This window comes from Atta cephalotes, assembly GCF_000143395.1.
Source record: "Atta cephalotes unplaced genomic scaffold scaffold00013, whole genome shotgun sequence".
Classification (NCBI taxonomy): Eukaryota; Metazoa; Arthropoda; class Insecta; order Hymenoptera; family Formicidae; genus Atta; species Atta cephalotes.
In genome coordinates this window covers 5,225,611-5,242,985 of record NW_012130077.1, presented here as the reverse complement: position 1 = coordinate 5,242,985, position 17,375 = coordinate 5,225,611, and the positions used below count along the sequence as shown (strand labels likewise).

The window sequence follows — 17,375 nt, the reverse complement described above, 5'->3', positions numbered from 1 at the left end:
TTAGTAAGTAGTATAATTATTTTATTATATGTCTTCTTTTATATATATATAGTTAGTTAGTTATAGTAATAGTTAGTAATATATATATATTTATAATATATATATATATATATATATATATATATATATATATATATATACATATTTTATCTAGATGTTAAAATGTTTTTGTTTCCTATTGTAGACATTTCTTTAAGATGGAACTCAAGTGTGCAGTTCAAACGTATGCTTGGGGAAAACTTGGTATGAATAGTATTGTTGCATCTTTAATAAAATCAGCCAATGCTGATTTTGTGGTGGATGAACAGAAAACTTATGCAGAATTATGGATGGGTACTCACGAGAATGGGCCATCATATCTCAAGGATACAGATATTCCCTTGCAGAAATACATTCAGGAAAATACTGTAGCATTAGGCAGCAATGTTGTACAAACATTTTGCTCCAATTTGCCTTTTCTCTTTAAAGTCTTATCTATAAATAAAGCTTTATCCATTCAAGTACATCCGAATAAGGTAATATTTTTTCTGTTATGTAAAAGTGGCATATTAGTTGATTTGTGGATTTTCAGCAAAAGGCAAAAGAGCTGCATGAATTATATCCGGATGTCTACAAAGATCCAAATCACAAACCAGAACTAGCTATAGCTTTGTCTCCTTTTGAAGCACTGTGCGGATTTCGTCCAATCGATGAAATAAAAGATTATGTAAATGACATACCAGAGTTACTTGCTGTCATAGGAGAAACCAATGTCCGTCGCTTAACTCAAACAAATGATTCTATGATCAGTGATGCTTTGCAACACAGTTTCCACAGTCTTATGACTTGTGATTCTAATGAAGTAGCACGGCAATTAAGAAACTTGATAGATAGATTACATAATACAGGTAACAATTTCTGTATATAGAGCGAGACATATAAATTCAATAAATCATGGTACAACTACATAAATACTATTATGTGAAAAAAGTGTAATAAATTTTGCAACATCTTCTTTTAAATAAATACTTTCTTAATAAACCATAATTTATTGAATACTATCTTCGCATTCTTCCTCTTTGGAAGAATTCTTTGTTAAAAACCATAATCATATGTAGTTGCTCTCAGACGATTGTTATAGGCAACGGGTAAAAGCCGACCTATTAGAGCGTTTGCACAATGATTACCCTGGAGATATAGGCTGTTTTACAATATATCTGTTCAATTACGTAACGATGCTACCAGGTGAAGCAATATACATTGGACCAAACGTACCTCATGCATATCTTTCTGGCGGTAAATTATGGATTTAGAATTTGCATTCTAATATGCAAATTCAAATGTAATAAATTTAGCCTTTCATGTAATTTTCAGATTGCATAGAATGTATGGCATGTTCAGATAATGTGATAAGAGCTGGACTCACACCAAAACCAAAAGATATAGAAACTTTAATCCAAGTACTATCATTTGAATGCAAATCTATCGAAAAGATTCAACCATCTCGAGAAGATACGTTTACCCAAGTTTTTCGTCCACCAGTTTCAGAATTTGCAGTTGCCAAAATCACTGTGAGTTTTAATATTAAATGATTTTATTGCATTTGATTGCATTAGATATACATTTATCTTAAATATTTCGCAGTTACCGCCTGGACAACCATCTTATAATTTAAAACCGAGAAATTCGGCTAGCATCCTTTTAATAGTAAATGGTAAAGCAAAAATATCGTCTAAGATTTTTTCTCGCGGCTCCGTTTTGTTTATTTCTGCCAATGATAAAGTGGAGATAAAAGTGTTATGTGGTTGCCATCCTATGCTGATGTTCCAAGCATTTTCAAATATTTAAGTATACAGAATATTCAACAAACGTTACTAATACTTGTGTAGTGTAAAATACGGTTAATCTTTTAAAATAGTTAATTCAAAATTATAAATTTCGATATGTACAATCACGATATTTATTACCTGGAAGAACCTGGAATTTTTAGAGATCTTTTTTTGAATTTCTTTTTTATTCTTGAAAATCAGGAATTTTCATAGAATTTTATCGGTACTTAATGAAATTTTGAAATTTTTAATTCATTTTTTTTCTAAAAACATTGCTTCTTTAATTATTTTTTCTTGATTATGTAAAATCAATAATCGATCAGCAATAAGTATACATATACATCCGTACATTTTCATGTCTCGCAAGTTTGAAAAAAAATCAATGAAAATATAAGATAATCAACAGAAGGGAGTAGCTCACTGATATTATATTTAGTTAGTCTCTTTTTTATATGCTATTTTGATAGATTCCACTTGTAGAAAATGATAGTCTCATTGTAAAAATCTCTTCTACTAATTTATAATAGTGTTTATATTGCTGGAATTTTTTTTACAAAATTTCAATAAACATACTGATAATCATGTCGAAATTTTCAATTACTAGTATACATAATCTTCTCAAAAGTAGATATGCAAAAAGCATCATGAGAATCACAATTATTAAGTTTGGAAACTTTATATAGTTTATATTTTAAGGAATATAATTATTAAATATATAATTATTAAAAAATATCTATGTGTATGTATATGTGTTTTGTATATATGTATATATGTATACAAAAAATAAATCAATCCTCTTCCGATTCGTTGCCTTTCTTTGTGGTTTCTGCAGACTTTTCCTCTTCCTTATAATGTCGATATTCTGGTTTTAATTCCCACATATTTCTGTGGGGATTTTTTAAATTATAATTACAAACTTCATTGAGAATTTCCTTTAGATAAACCTGAAATTTTTGCATAATTTTAGTATTAGGAAAATATTGTAATTTCTACAATAAACTACATATTTTCTAAAGTATCACATAAAGATAAAAATATATTTACAATAGGTTGTCTTGTAATTTTTACAAGATCCCTTATATTGTAATATTGGTGTTTTTCGAATGCCGCAAAAAGCATATCTAGCACAGCATCTTTGTCATCTCTCATTTTCTTTCCTTCTGCTTTTTTCTTTTCAGCATATTCAATCTATAAAACATGTAACTACATGTCAAATCAGTTTAATGACAAAAAATTAATAAAAATAATACTTACATTATGTTTATGATCGGATACAGGCTTGAAATTTTGCACAACTCTATCTAACTGTTGAACTTGTCTTTGTGGGACAGACGCTCTCTTAATACTTTCTAATTTTAACTTCATATAACAATTATCAGCTAAAAAAATTTTATTTTATAAATTTATTTTATTTTAGCATAACTTGTTTTTAAGAAGATGGATATGTGTATATATACAAATTTATTTGGATAACTGCTTGAACACTTGACGTACCATATGGTCTACATTCTAATTTCTGTACAATCCTTCCTTCCATAAAAAGTTTTTCTGTTTCTGGCACAATCGCATCTGAGCTTGTAGAAGCTGCAAAATTAATAGAGCTATTCTCAAAAATGTCAAACTTTAAAATGACATTAAACAACTTACGAGCAACATGAGAAAATACTCCTAACATTTGTCTAGTAACTGTTGTAACATCTAGCCTATGTTGTTTTGGTATTTCTCCTTCTCCAGATTCTTTCAAAGCTAAGACAGCCTCTGATAATTTAAGAGATACTTCAGCTTTCTGTCCAGGATTTCTAGAGAAAACAGATAAAAACAAAAATTAAATCAATCATAGAATTAAATCAATAATAGATTAAAATAAATGTTTCCATAAATAAAAAATTACAACAAAATAACTACAAAATATTACGAAAAAGGATGTAAATAATAAAAGGAATATAAACTATAGATGTGTTCGGGGAACGTTATTAGCATTATTTTTGTTATTCTATTTTCATCGTTTATTAATTGATGTTAAATAAGGATGGAATGACACGAATAGCGCTAATAGCATCTCACCGAATGCACCTTATATATTATTAAGATTCTATCATCAATTTATATCACTGTTCTCATCGTATACACATTAATAGCAACATAATCAAATATAAAATAAATTTTATAATAGAAGTAAAAGAAATTACATTAAAGACGAAATATATTATCATTTTGAAAGAAATACTCTTCTAAATAGACATAAACTCACTTGGTGATCTTCAATTTGCCGACTTCTATATTACCAGGTGCCTTTTCCCATTTATTAGCTATATACTTAGGCACTTTAACAAGCCACACACCACGACCAGCATTACTCAAATCTAATTCTCTTTCCGTGTGCGTGACACCCGCGGACATTATTGCTATATTTCTTAAATGCTCAAGCTCTAAATTCACGTATTGCTAAAATAAACAATTAGAGGTAGTGACAGGTAGTGATGGCCTGATGGGATTAGGCTCCCCAATCGATTTTTGTATGAATCGATTCTTTTGTCTCGATTAATCGATTTTTTCGATTGATCTCGTAACTTCGATTAATCAAATGTGAAGATAGATTGGAGATTTCAAGCAACGCGAATAAACCTATTTAAGAAGAACACGTTGATATTTTTACGATTAATGCATTTCCTAACCTAAAAATTTACGTTTTGTATCGTTTTCATATGTACTTTTGTTTATTATTTTTACTTCGTGCTATCGTTTTTAATATACTGATAAATCATAATAATGCTGAGTCTTTTAAACAGGTAATGTTAATTTGTTAAAATGATTTTGCAAATATATATTTTTGAACTAGTGTATCGAAACTGAATAATTACTCCAGATTCTTTCGTTTTATGTGAAAACACAGAATGAGCATAATTTTATTGAATTTGAAGATGGACTGTGTTTTCTGGATAATTACCCTATTAATAGGTATTGTACTTTCAGACAGATTTGGCAATGAAATTTATATGTATATATTATTTGCTACAGCAAATCATTAATAATCCATATAAAGTGATAAATTATGAAGGAACGTACAACAAAACAATTACAGCGATTAGAAAAGAAGAAAGCAAAGATGGCAGCATTTTTGGAAATAGCAAGACTCAATGATAAAGATAAAGAAGCAAAACTACAAGCTGTAAAACAGGTTTATATTTGGATCTAAGAATAATTTAAAATGATACTTTTGTGATTAGCTTTATGAAATTTTCAGACAGTAGCCACAATTGATGGATTTAACAATCCAAACGATAAAAATAATATAGCAGGAGATAATTCTCGTAAACGAACTTGTGAAAAAAGTTCTGAAAATATATGTTTAGAAGCTTATAAGGAAGAAAATACTGATGGGCCAGAATTACAGGATAACACTAAAAAACCTAGGTAATTTTATCGATTTATAAATAGGTCATACACTGGGAATAGTGAATAATAACTGTTTGTTAATTCGAATTTTTTTGAAAAAGTACATCAGCTTAATGTGTAGATTTTTATTTATTTTTCTATGTAATCCTAATTTCTTTGTTATTGTCTAAATTTGAATATTGTGATAGAACTCTATTCCAGCTACCAAAGACAGCGATGCACTACTTTAGATTGCCTATGTATTATAAGTTTTGTTTATAGTCAAATGTCTGTTTGTCTTAATTTCATCAACTCTTGTTGCATTCAGTTGACATTTATTGGGACAAAAATCTGTAGATGAAGTTGATGTACATGGTTTTTTCATAACAAAAAAATCTTAGTTTAAAAAAATTTGTTTATTTTCCTTATGATATGATCCTTTTATATATACACACACATATATATATTTATATATGTACACACACACACACACACACACACACACACACACACACACATATACACAATTTATATATATATGTGTACACATATGCTCATACACACATGTACGTATGTATGTATGTACAGATTAAGTGATAGTCAATATGCAAGCTTGAAGGAAGAACTTAGAAAACGCAAGAAGAGGCTTCAAGCAATTCCAAGACTCACTCTCAAAGCAGTTGGCGAGAACGCTACTCTGGATGTCGGAAACTTGGGAAAGAGGATACCAATATTTCTTAGCGATATACAACATCTGCTGTTGTATTCACTACTTGGACACCATTCTCCTTATTTACCAGCGAGATGGTGTAAACTTGAGAAGTATAACAAAGTAATCTTGGCCAATATAACATGAAACTTTCAAGCAATACTGTATTTTAGAGATAGAGTTTAATTCAAAATATTTAATAATTCTAAGTGAATAATTTTCTCCAAAAAGATAAGCCATACTGTAGTCATCGTACTTGAAGGGTTGTCTTCGTATCATTTTATGGCTTATGAGAGCATGTTTCCACACATAGTATATAACTTAAAACATCGTTTAGAGGTGATAACGCCAGCTGTCTATGGTGCATCTATAATAGAAGAGCTTGCAGCTGTTCCTTTAACAGGAACACAAAGCGATAAACTAATTAAACGTATGTTATACAAGAGTAAAATATATCTAACACATTTCTCATTAAAATGAATATTTAAATCTATTTATATAAAATGTTCTAGTTGAATATTAGTGAGAACATATAAAATTCATATAACATATAACATATACGTAGCAATAAAATATGTAGCAATAAAATTCTATAACATATTAATTTCTAATATTGATAAAAATATATATTTTAATGACAATGAAAGACAATTTTTAATTTCTAGAATATGGCTCCTTAGAAACTGCTCTGCAAACAAATGGAAATGTCATAAAACTGCTAAGAAGTGTTTTTCCAATGCATTCAATAAAAAACGATGTAAAGTTTTCTACAAAAAACTTGAACGAAAATTTACCACCAACTGATAAATTCTGTAGAACAAAGTTGCTTTTATCGTTATGGCAAATGGTGGAAGAAAATTATCCTGTACCATTGAAAGGAACATTAGCAGAAAGGCAAGGTTTTACTGTTCTATTTTTTTTTGAAAATTTTTTTAAAAGTGAAATTTCATTGAGAATAATTTTGCTCAGAAAAGTTGTAAAAATTAATTTAGGAACCACCCATATGTTTGCTGTGTAAAAAATATAATTTTGTTTTCATATTTATTTAAACTATGTTGAAATTTTTACTAAACTTTTAGTGAATTTTTGGCAAAATTTTTCCAATAGGGACGGATGTTAATTATATTTTTGCAAATATAAAATTAACGAATTAATATAATTGTAGATACGGTTCGTATATATTAACAAAAGATGTTTATGAAGAGGCTACATCAACATCACCAATGTTTGGCTTAGACTGTGAAATGTGCTTAACAACAAGCAACATTCTTGAACTCACTAGAATAAGTATTGTAGATGAGGATATGAATGTAAGTACAGTATTATATATTTGTGTCTTAGACGATAAAAACATGCAAATTGATTACAGGTAATTTACGACAGCTTAGTAAAACCTGAGAATGTAATAACGGACTACCTGACTCGGTACAGCGGTATTACTGAGAGTATGTTAGATGATGTCACGATTACATTGCACGATGTTCAGCAGAGAATAAGGACGTTACTTCCTCCAAACGCAATTCTTGTAGGACAAAGTTTGAATTCTGATTTGCATACATTAAAAATGATGCATCCCTATATCATTGACACTTCTGTAATATTTAATCTCACTGGAGATAGGTATTATAAAATAACAAATATCGATAGAATTTAGAACAGAATATAGGTGCATTTCACTTAATGTTCTCTTATTTAACACAGGTATAGGAAAACGAAATTACAGATCTTGGCGCGCGAGTTTCTCGGAGAGAATATTCAAGATAAAGCTGGACATTGCTCAACAGAAGACTCGAAGGCTTCTATGAAATTGGTAAAGTTAAAATTAGCGAACAGTGTGAATTACGGGGACGCTGTGTTGCTTGGTGATCGTAGCATGAGAATCTTGAAAATGGAGACTAATAACGAAACAAAGCGAGAATTACAAAAAACAGAAATAAAGAAATATGCCACGTCAATATTCAGTCATATAACGAAAAATAAAGGCACTACTGCCGCTATCGTGGGCAATGATGAAGTGATATCCGAATATTCTAAGTATTTAACGAACTCTTCTCTCAATGTCATGGATGATGAAAGTTTCGCAAAGGATGATCAAGTTAGTATGCATCTACAATATATTAAACGTTTCTGATTTAAACGAACGTTTATATCTATCAAGAAATTAAAACAAATTGAAAAACACAAGATGAAATTTGTTCATTAATTTAATATTGATTATCGATGATCGTAGGTACGTCTTGTGATAGCAGAAAACAATAAACATGCTGTAGACCGAACTTCAGAAATAGCGATGGAGCATGCTTTTGTATTATGCCACGTAAAGCTTAATGAAGAACAATTGAAAGATGAACAGCTAGAAGAAACGTTTCGCACTGTAAATAAATGGATTCACAAAGTTTGGCAATATAGCGCAATAAACAGTCTTGCATGCGTGATATTCAGTGGACAAAATAATACTGCGAACGGTTCTTGTTTTTTAAATATTAAAACGGAGATATCGTCGGACATCGTCATAAGAGCTTGAGAAATGGAATTATATTGTCTTGAGAACTGTGCGTGAAAAAAATTAATTTCGTTAATATTCGATACAGTATCAAAAGAACCTATCTGGCTGTATCAGTTTAGATAAATAACACACACTTGTATAAATTTTTGTTAATAGAAATATATTTTGTAATCTACTTATTTAGAATTATTTTTGTGACATACTTATTTCTATGATGCATCTTGGAATTAGGTTTCTTACTTTATAAATTTCAATAAATGGAACAGTTTTATTACATATAGAAATATACAGTAAATGTGCAATGATAAACAAAACTAAAAGATACAATTATTCCTCTAATAAATCCGATATAGAATTGTTTTCGAGAAATGTGTCAAATAATAAAAATCAAAATTATAAACACAATAACTTGTACAAGTTTTGTTAACTTTTAAATTCAGAAAATATTAAAGAAATACACACATTCGGACAGTAAAATCTAAAAATAACATACATTTAATACATATTAAAAAATCTATTATTTAGGATGACTCATTTTCTCGCAAAACATCAAATAGGACGACATTGGTTCTCTGTTATTTCTAGTAAGCATACGTTCCCTAAACGAAACTGCAGCGGCAGCTCCTTTCAATGGCTGTTTTTTAGTCTTCTGCAAATTTACTACATGAAATTGCGTGGTGCAATCAGGAGTATTTAATGTGTTATCGCGATCAGTGGTCATCACTTTTACTTTACCCGTCGTTGATACCATTTTTTCCTTATCTCGCGAAGTTTTCTGTCTTTTTTTCGCTTTCGTTGGCACGTCCGCAAGATTTTCGATCACATCATCCGCAAGTCGTTTCAGACCGCTTGAAGGCAGTAAAAATTTTTTCTCTTTAATTTCTTTCTTTGATTTCCTAGGAATATTCATACAGATCGCATTTTCGACATCTTCACTTCGATTGCGTTTCTTCTTGGACCTCGATTCTTCAGTACACATCTTTGCATCAATTTCATCTAATTCCTTAGTGTTATAGGCTACATTTTTCAATTTACTCATACCTAATGCAGTTTTTTGTAGTCGTGATTTACTAGGCAAAATTTTTTCAGACTTTTTTGAAACTGGAATTTGTATTAGTAAAGTATCCTCCTCTTCCTTCTTCTTCTTCTTCTTCTTCTTTTTCTTCTCTGTTTGCAAAGTTTCAATACTTTCCACTGTCTCTTGTCGTTTAATTTTCTTTTTTACTTGCTGTTCTTGTTTATCTGTAAGTAAATCCAATTCTAAACTATTAATGACTTTATTTTTCTTCTTATGCTGTAGTAATTCTGTTTTATTCTCGCGAATATTTCGAAGCATATCTTTGTTTACATTTGTATTCTCTTCAACTATATTAATTTGTTTCTTTTTCTTCTTAATCTTATCGATTTGACATGCCTCTTCGATAGCATCCTCTACGATAGATAATTGAGCAAGCTTGGCACGTTTCTTCTTTTTAGGTATCTTTATTTCTATAACATCTGTAGATAAAGATTTATCGATTACATTTTCCTTTGATGTATCTTGTTTTTTCTTTTTCTTTTTTCTCTCATTAATCTGACTTACATCTTCACGAATATTGTCTTCTACAACGGGCAATTGGGTAAATTTATCATATTCCTTCTTTTTTGGTCTCAATTTTGTTATATCTTTAGACCAAACTTCACGGATGATATATTTCATTAATATCGATTGTTTTAGCTTTTTCTCACTATGAAGTAATGATATATCTTCAAGAGTATTGTCCTCTACTGTAGGTAATTGAGTAAGCTTGATAGGCTTCTTCTTTTTAGAAACATTTAATTCTATAGCGTTTTTAGCTTTACCAGTGATATTTTCCTTTAATTTATCTTTTTTCTTCTTTTTCTTATTAGTCTCACATATATCTTTGTGGATATTATCCTCTACAACAGTTAATGGAATTAGCTTAAGCTTCTTCTTTTTAGGAACATTTAATTCTATTACGTTTTCAAACAAAACTTCATCGTTTATATTTTTATTTGCTGAGTCTTGTCTCTTACGTTTTTTCTGTTTCTTTTGACTACATTGTATGACATCGTCATTAGACGGTATTATCAAATCATGTATTTTATCTTTATTTTTCTCTTTTATTCTTATTTGTGTAGTATCCTTTTTTGCAGATAATTGTTTCTGTAATGAATTAGTTTCTGTACTATATTCTAATTTAGTTGGCGCACTTTCGTTTAACTTCTCTTTTCTAAGATATTTTAATCTTGGTGTTTCGATATCTATATTCATTGTTTTACGTGATGCTATCTTAGGTGATTTCAGAGGATTTGTCAATCCTTCTACCTTTTTCAATAAGTCAGATAAAAGCGAAAGATCGCTTGATATCTTTTTTTTACTTGCATCTTTGAATTTTTTTGAACTGTCTTTATTTAATGTAAGATCCTTCTTTGATTTATCCTTAACTGAAATATTTTGTGTTGTGTTAATCGTATTGTTTGATTTATTAGCTTTATTTTCCGGAATTCTTTCAAATGTTTTATCAAATTCTAATTTTTTACTGTTAAGATCTGGGGTACTAAATTCCATTAACGCGTGTGATTCCGACAATTTTGCAAATGTTGATTTAAATTCATTTAATTTTTCACTCAAGTGTTGTTCAGCTCTATCTTTTGGACATTGTGGATCCAATATACTTTTATGTGATGAAGAGATTATGTTACACATATCTAATGAAATAGTTTCATTTTCCTTCACAGGGGATTTCTTTTTCTTCTTCTTCTTAATCGACAAGTCTGAATTTGATGAATCTTGTAAAATAGATTTTTCATTTTTCTTCATATTAGATTTCTTCATTTTTATGTCATTTTTATGTTTTGTTTCACTTCTACAAGGTGAAATATGTTCGATAGATTTGTTATTATTTTCATGGATCTTTGGCAGTTTATGAGAGGTACTGGCGTATAAAGTAACAGCTTCCATTTCGATGAATTTATTTTGATTTGTGTCTTTGTCTGCTATATCTTTTTTCTGTATATCTTCATTTTCGATATTTAATTTCATGTTAAAATTCGCTTTCTCTTTTTCATCTTCCATTTTTTCTTTTTGTACAGCGTTATCATCTTCATTATCTTCTTTGTCATCATTTTCTACTTCAATGTCATTATCTTCTTCAGCATTTTCTTCTTCAGTGTCATTATCTTCTTTGTCATTTTCTGATTCAATGTTATTATCTTCTTCATCATTTTCTGTTTCAATATCATTATCTTCATCATTTTCTTCTTCCTCATTTTCTGCTTCAGTATCATTATCTTCTTCGTCATCATTTTCTATTTCAATGTCATCAACTATAAAATCTTCAAGATCTGAACCATTATCATCAGAATCTGAAAATTCTACTTCTGAATCCCTACATTCATCAGCAGCTACATCATCATCAGAAAACTTAAGTTCCAATCCATCCAAATTATATTCTCTGTTGAGACTATCAGAATAGCCGTTACTATCATCAGTATTACTTCCGCTGTTTGCTTTTGTAAATAGGTACCTTGGAATTTCACATTCGCTATCCGATCCCATATTTGCTATCATAGAAGTTTTAGATCCAAGATCCATAGCTACTATGCTTACATCTATGTCACTATCGTCACTTTCGTTCAAATGTACTATTTTCCTAGTGTCTATTGACTCTGATTCCTGATCCGTAGAATGATTTAAGGATGTATTTTCATGCTTTTTACTGCAATCTTCAGTTGCTACATTCTTCTTTTCAGATTCGATTGCATTATCATCTGCATCTTCATTACATGATTGTTCCAAAGAACGTTTTTTCTTATATAATTTTTTCCTAGTACTTGCAGTTGTGTCATCAAGTTCTTTCTCTGAATTATCTGTTTGAGATTTATTTGGAGAAATATTTTGCATAGATGTATCTTTCGAAGATTTGTTTAATGATATTCTTTTTTCTGTCGATTTTTGTAAAGATATATTGTTCTTACTTATTAGTGAACTTCTATTTAATTCATTGGCATCATCTTCAATTTCTTTCTCTAATTCATTATTTGTTTTGGAAGATCGTCTTTTTGTTTTTTCTGACTGTTCTGATTTATTTAATCTGGATTGGTCATTAGTTCGATTTAAAGCTATTTTGGATTCATTTAAAGATTTATCAACAGGAATTAAATTATTCTCATCTTCTGTATATCTAGAAACATCTTCATCTATTTCGGATACAAGTCTCTTTTTAGTTCTTGATTTTCGTTTTTTTATTTGTTTTTCGTTTTTTTCATTAGCATCAATATCCAATGTAAGTTCTTCATCTACGGTAGCGAATTGTTCAATATCATAATTCGGTTGTGACGTGAGCGAGTCTAACCGACTCTTTAATAATACAGTGTCATCGGAATCGTATTCAAAAGATTCTGCTTCTTTTGCCGCTTTTATGGTTTCAGCTGCCAACCATGCTTGTTTGTCCACCAAGATAAGATCGTATTCAGCTTCATTTTCTTTTTCCACCTCTTCCACTAATTGGGAGGTAGACTGTACTGAATCTGTTTTAACATCGTCTTTCTCCTTCCATTTGTCAGCGGGGATATCTTGGAATAAATTAATGCCGGCATTGACATCAGAAACATCATCAACGACATTTATATTTTCTTGATCCTTTTGAGTCCTTTCCATTTGTAAACTTTCCTTTTCTCCCTCCAAATTATCTGTACTTTTCCGTTTTAAATTTGACTTCACTTTTTCTGATAAAACATCTTTTGAAACTGTTTTCTCAAATGATATATCCATTGTAGATTTTTTAGATACTTCTATCACATCAGTAAGTTGATTATTTTGAATTACTATATTCGAATCATTACTTGCGGAATTATTTGTCTCCAGGACAATAATAGAAGATTGGGATATCGACTCTGTTTCTTGTTTCAATAAATTTTCCTCTTCTTGTTCTATAGAATCAGAACTATCAATTACTATTATCTTATCTTGAGTTAAAGCTGATTGTTTATCTATTACAGTAGCTGAGTCAGTAGAAGTTTTATTAATTGGTGACGATATTTGTAAATCTACTAATTGATCAAGTTTAGAGTGTACTACGTTTGGCGAAACTTCGTTATCATTACAACTTTGTTCTTCTAACACTAATTTTATTTCGTTATCATCCGTAATTAGAATAGAAGTGAGATTTTCTCTACTATCACTTGTCTGCTTTGACTTAACTAGATTTATAGATAAACGCGATGTTTTATCTACTTCATTTGACTCACTTTTGTTAAAATTTTTGTTATTTGTGATAGTACATTCTTTCGTATCAGTTTTCTCTAATTCGTTAATTATTTCCGTTGCATTCTCATTATAAGCAGATATATTTTCAGTAGATATTTCATCTTTGTTAGTAACTTTATCAACTACTTCTATACTTTCATGTAACAAAATGATATTATCTGAAGCACTTGAATTTCTAGATTCTATAGAAGTATCCATTTTTTCTTGAGAATTATCAATAGTTTCTTCTGACAGATTACTATATTTAATTGCAACTTCTGTCGATTCTCTTGAGCGAAGGCTCTTATTTAAGTATACTTCCTTTTTCATAGATTTAGTTTCCTTTTCACTTAATAATTCACCCATAAAAGATGAAGTAAAAGATTTGATAGAAGATGCCGGCTTAGGCTGCACAAGCTTTTCTGCTACATCACTAATAATATTCAGCATTTGATTTTCCTTATTACTTTTTTCCTCCTCAAGAGAAGTACCTGATAAGTTTTCGGGCATAACCTCCATTTCTTTATTTGATCCACATATGTCGAGTAATGATTTTTCTATATCTGAAAGATTTTCAACAATTTTTGTGTCTTCTTTTGCGGAATTTCGATGATTTGGAGAAGAATAGGAAGAGAATTCTTCGATTATACTCTTGTCGGATGGTGGAGTTTCTTCAAACTTCTTTTGCTCTTTATCTACAAACACAAACATATATAAATTATTATTTATTTTACGTCATTTGAGCTAAGTTGTTCCACCTTTTGATAAACTTCAATTCTCTTACTCTTATGCTTTTACTCCCTTGTTTATCTATTAAACAAATTATCAGTTTATTCGAAGATAGAACAACCGGCTCTTAAAAGAACATTCACTTGTTGATATAAAAAAAAAACGAATTTTTTTCTCATATTTTATTTTTTAATATTTGTAGAATATTTTTTGAAAAAAAATTTTGAAATATTTTAAATATTAGCTTAAGTTACAACAGTTACAACGGTTTGGAGTCAATTGTAAGTAAAAAGATGATTTGATGTTACAGTACAATAGAATCTTTTTAGTAATTCCCTTTCAAATAAGCGATTTTTTGGAAACAATATTATAATGAAGACTCCTGAAGTTTCATAAATAGTGATATAAATTTAAAACATTTCCATATATAGGACTTAAAATTATTTTGGAGTTATAAATAATAATAAAGAATAGAAATAATTATTTTAAGAAATAACTATAAAGTATGTTAATTTGTACTCATTCTTGCCCTCATTGATAAAAAAGATAAATGAGTCTTAAAATAAAAGATTAGAATGCCATTTACTTATATGCAAAAGGGATTAGAATAGACTGTTTGGAAAAACATGCCTTTAATATGATGAAAATAGTAAAAATAATTCAAAGTTTAGAAGAATCGCTGAAACAGGAATAAAAGAAAGAATTGTTATTGGCCCAAGAATTGAAGATTATAAATAAATAGCATAAATTTTACCTATAATAAATTTTTATGGAAATTATATTTTAAATTTTTCTTTTTTATAACAATTTAAGTTAAAAAATGTAGTCAAAAAATTGAAATTTTTCAATTAGTCCGTTTTTATTAATATAAATTTATTTTAACAGGGAATTTTAATAAAGGTCATAGAAACATATTTCTTGATTATAAAATTCTCAGGTTTCTTACGTTTAGAGCTGATGATAATCGTAATTATCCCAATTGCGGTATCGAATTCCGCCTATTTTGTGAATTTTTAATTTTTTTGATTAGTATAATAATATAATAGTTTATTTGATGACTAGTTAATAAGATATCTAAATTTACAAGATGATAAAAATATAATAAAAAACAAACAAAAAACCTCAAAGCAAATGTCTTTTAAGAAAAAAAAATTGTTTACCCTGTTTTTCTGAATCTTAGGTAATACTCTCTTAAAATGCTATAAATTTACATAGTTTATTAAATTTAAATAAATTTACAATAAAAAATAACAAATGTATCATTTGTCAAACAATTTCAAATACTAAGATTTAAGGCAGTTTTTAATTATATTTACCAAGAGTATTCTCTATGTTCTTCCCCGTTTCTCTAGTAATATCCTCGATTTGTATTGCATCCTTTTTCTCTGACAGTTGAAGTGTTTCATCAGATTTTGACAAATCAATCGAAGTCTCTACATTTTCTTTAAAAAAAAAGGAGGGGTACAAAGATAGATTTTTTTTAAATAATTTATTTCAGTTCATTATTTTGGTAATTTTACTATTGCTACTCTTATTACTACTCTTATTACTACTCTTTTACTCACCATGACTATAATCTTCTTCAACTTTATCCTTAACTACATTTTGAAGTTTTCTTTTAATTTGATGTAAGCGTTGTAATTGTTTATCTGGCGAAGAATCTGAATTTCCTGAATGTATTTAACAAATTTGTTATAAAAATTATAGAAAAATATCTATATCAATTATAATAATATATAATAAGTATTACAGTAGTTACTTCTAATATATCTTTAAATTACCGGAATTTGTAATTTCATCAGTTTCAACTATTGTAGAATCCAATCGTACATAAGGTATACGATCATTCGGTTCAATTTGTTCTTTAATCTGAGAACTCGATGGCAACACAGATGTTCGCTTACGTGTCTTGATTGGTGAACTAGATTGGTTCTTATTTTCAGTCAAAGATTCTGGATCGATAGACCTTGCTCTTGTTGTACGTGTAAGTCTAGTTGCTGGCAATGGTGATTTTGTCTCGGAACCAGCACGCATAAAACGCTTACTGATAATTATACAAAACATTGGTTAGAAACATATCATGTATTATTAAAAATAAACACATTAGTAGTACCTGGTTGCTCGAGTATTAACTCTAGTTGGTGTGCTAACAAGACTTGTAGCACCTAAACTTTGTCTTGTAGTTCGTTTTACAGGTGTTTGTGAAATGACATCAATGTCAATTTCACTAATTTCTGAAGAAATGGAATGCTTTCTAGTACGTAGCTTCTTCGTTGTATCTGAGACAGTGGAATCCATTGTTGTTCGTGTTCTAGCACTCCGAGTTGTTTGAGTACTGCTGATACTACTATCACTTTCAGAACCTGGCGAACATTTATTCTGTTTTATTCTGCTGCTTCGGCGTAATGGAGAATTCACCGATTGTACAGTAAGCATTCGAGTCTGCATACGACCAATAGCTACAACACAAGAAATACCAAAGGATATTTCTAATATCTAAGCTAATCAAACTTAAAGACATTTAACTGCATTTGGGAAACGTGCTAGCTATTGTCATATCATTTTATCATTATTTTATCTTTATTTTACATTTTATTTAAATGTAAAATAAAGATAAAATAACAAGCAATATGTTAACAGTATGTCTGAATACAGCCAAAGTTTGAGAATTTAAAATTAAAGAAATAAAACAAAGATAATAATGTGCATTCTTAAATTTTAGTTTAAATTTTTCACATTAACATATTTACATAATTAGAAGAGTAATGTATTTTGACTTTTCATTGTACAATAAACATATTTATTTATATACTTATATAGATAATCAAAATAAATATTACAGTTCTTTATCTTATTGTTTTTATAAATTTAAACACACACATATATATGTACACATATATATATGTACACATATATATATACACATATACATATATACATATAATATATACATATAATATACATACATATATATATATATATATATATATATATATA

General features: G+C 28.9%; 4 protein-coding genes across 4 annotated transcripts in view; 2 read left to right on the top strand and 2 right to left on the bottom strand.

Annotated features, from left to right (window-relative positions):
* Positions 1–1,827, top strand: part of LOC105617589 (mannose-6-phosphate isomerase) — a 2,824-nt gene extending 997 nt beyond the window's left edge. The window contains exons 2-6 of the mRNA XM_012199145.1: positions 185–515; positions 572–887; positions 1,108–1,275; positions 1,354–1,550; positions 1,624–1,827. Of these exons, the coding sequence (XP_012054535.1) occupies positions 198–515; positions 572–887; positions 1,108–1,275; positions 1,354–1,550; positions 1,624–1,827 (1,203 nt within the window). The 5' untranslated portion in view covers positions 185–197. The remainder of the gene's footprint in view (positions 1–184; positions 516–571; positions 888–1,107; positions 1,276–1,353; positions 1,551–1,623) is intronic.
* A 769-nt stretch (positions 1,828–2,596) lies between these two features.
* Positions 2,597–4,208, bottom strand: LOC105617583 (general transcription factor IIF subunit 2). Its single transcript, XM_012199140.1, has 6 exons — positions 4,060–4,208; positions 3,456–3,607; positions 3,303–3,392; positions 3,063–3,187; positions 2,853–2,996; positions 2,597–2,752 (listed from the first exon to the last, which is right to left on the bottom strand). Exons 1-6 carry the CDS (start codon positions 4,206–4,208, stop codon positions 2,597–2,599), a joined length of 816 nt encoding a protein of 271 aa, XP_012054530.1.
* A 652-nt stretch (positions 4,209–4,860) lies between these two features.
* On the top strand, positions 4,861–8,416 carry LOC105617584 (putative RNA exonuclease NEF-sp). The gene is made up of 9 exons (XM_012199141.1): positions 4,861–4,986; positions 5,053–5,222; positions 5,772–6,015; positions 6,124–6,322; positions 6,558–6,786; positions 7,058–7,202; positions 7,262–7,512; positions 7,594–7,987; positions 8,123–8,416. The coding sequence occupies exons 1-9, from the start codon at positions 4,861–4,863 to the stop codon at positions 8,414–8,416; spliced, it is 2,052 nt and encodes a 683-aa protein (XP_012054531.1).
* A 236-nt stretch (positions 8,417–8,652) lies between these two features.
* Positions 8,653–17,375, bottom strand: part of LOC105617585 (MATH and LRR domain-containing protein PFE0570w-like) — a 9,245-nt gene continuing 522 nt past the window's right edge. The window contains exons 2-6 of the mRNA XM_012199142.1: positions 16,492–16,837; positions 16,160–16,422; positions 15,944–16,048; positions 15,695–15,811; positions 8,653–14,344 (exon numbers count right to left, since the gene is read on the bottom strand). Coding sequence (XP_012054532.1) covers positions 8,916–14,344; positions 15,695–15,811; positions 15,944–16,048; positions 16,160–16,422; positions 16,492–16,837 — 6,260 coding nt within the window. The 3' untranslated portion in view covers positions 8,653–8,915. The remainder of the gene's footprint in view (positions 14,345–15,694; positions 15,812–15,943; positions 16,049–16,159; positions 16,423–16,491; positions 16,838–17,375) is intronic.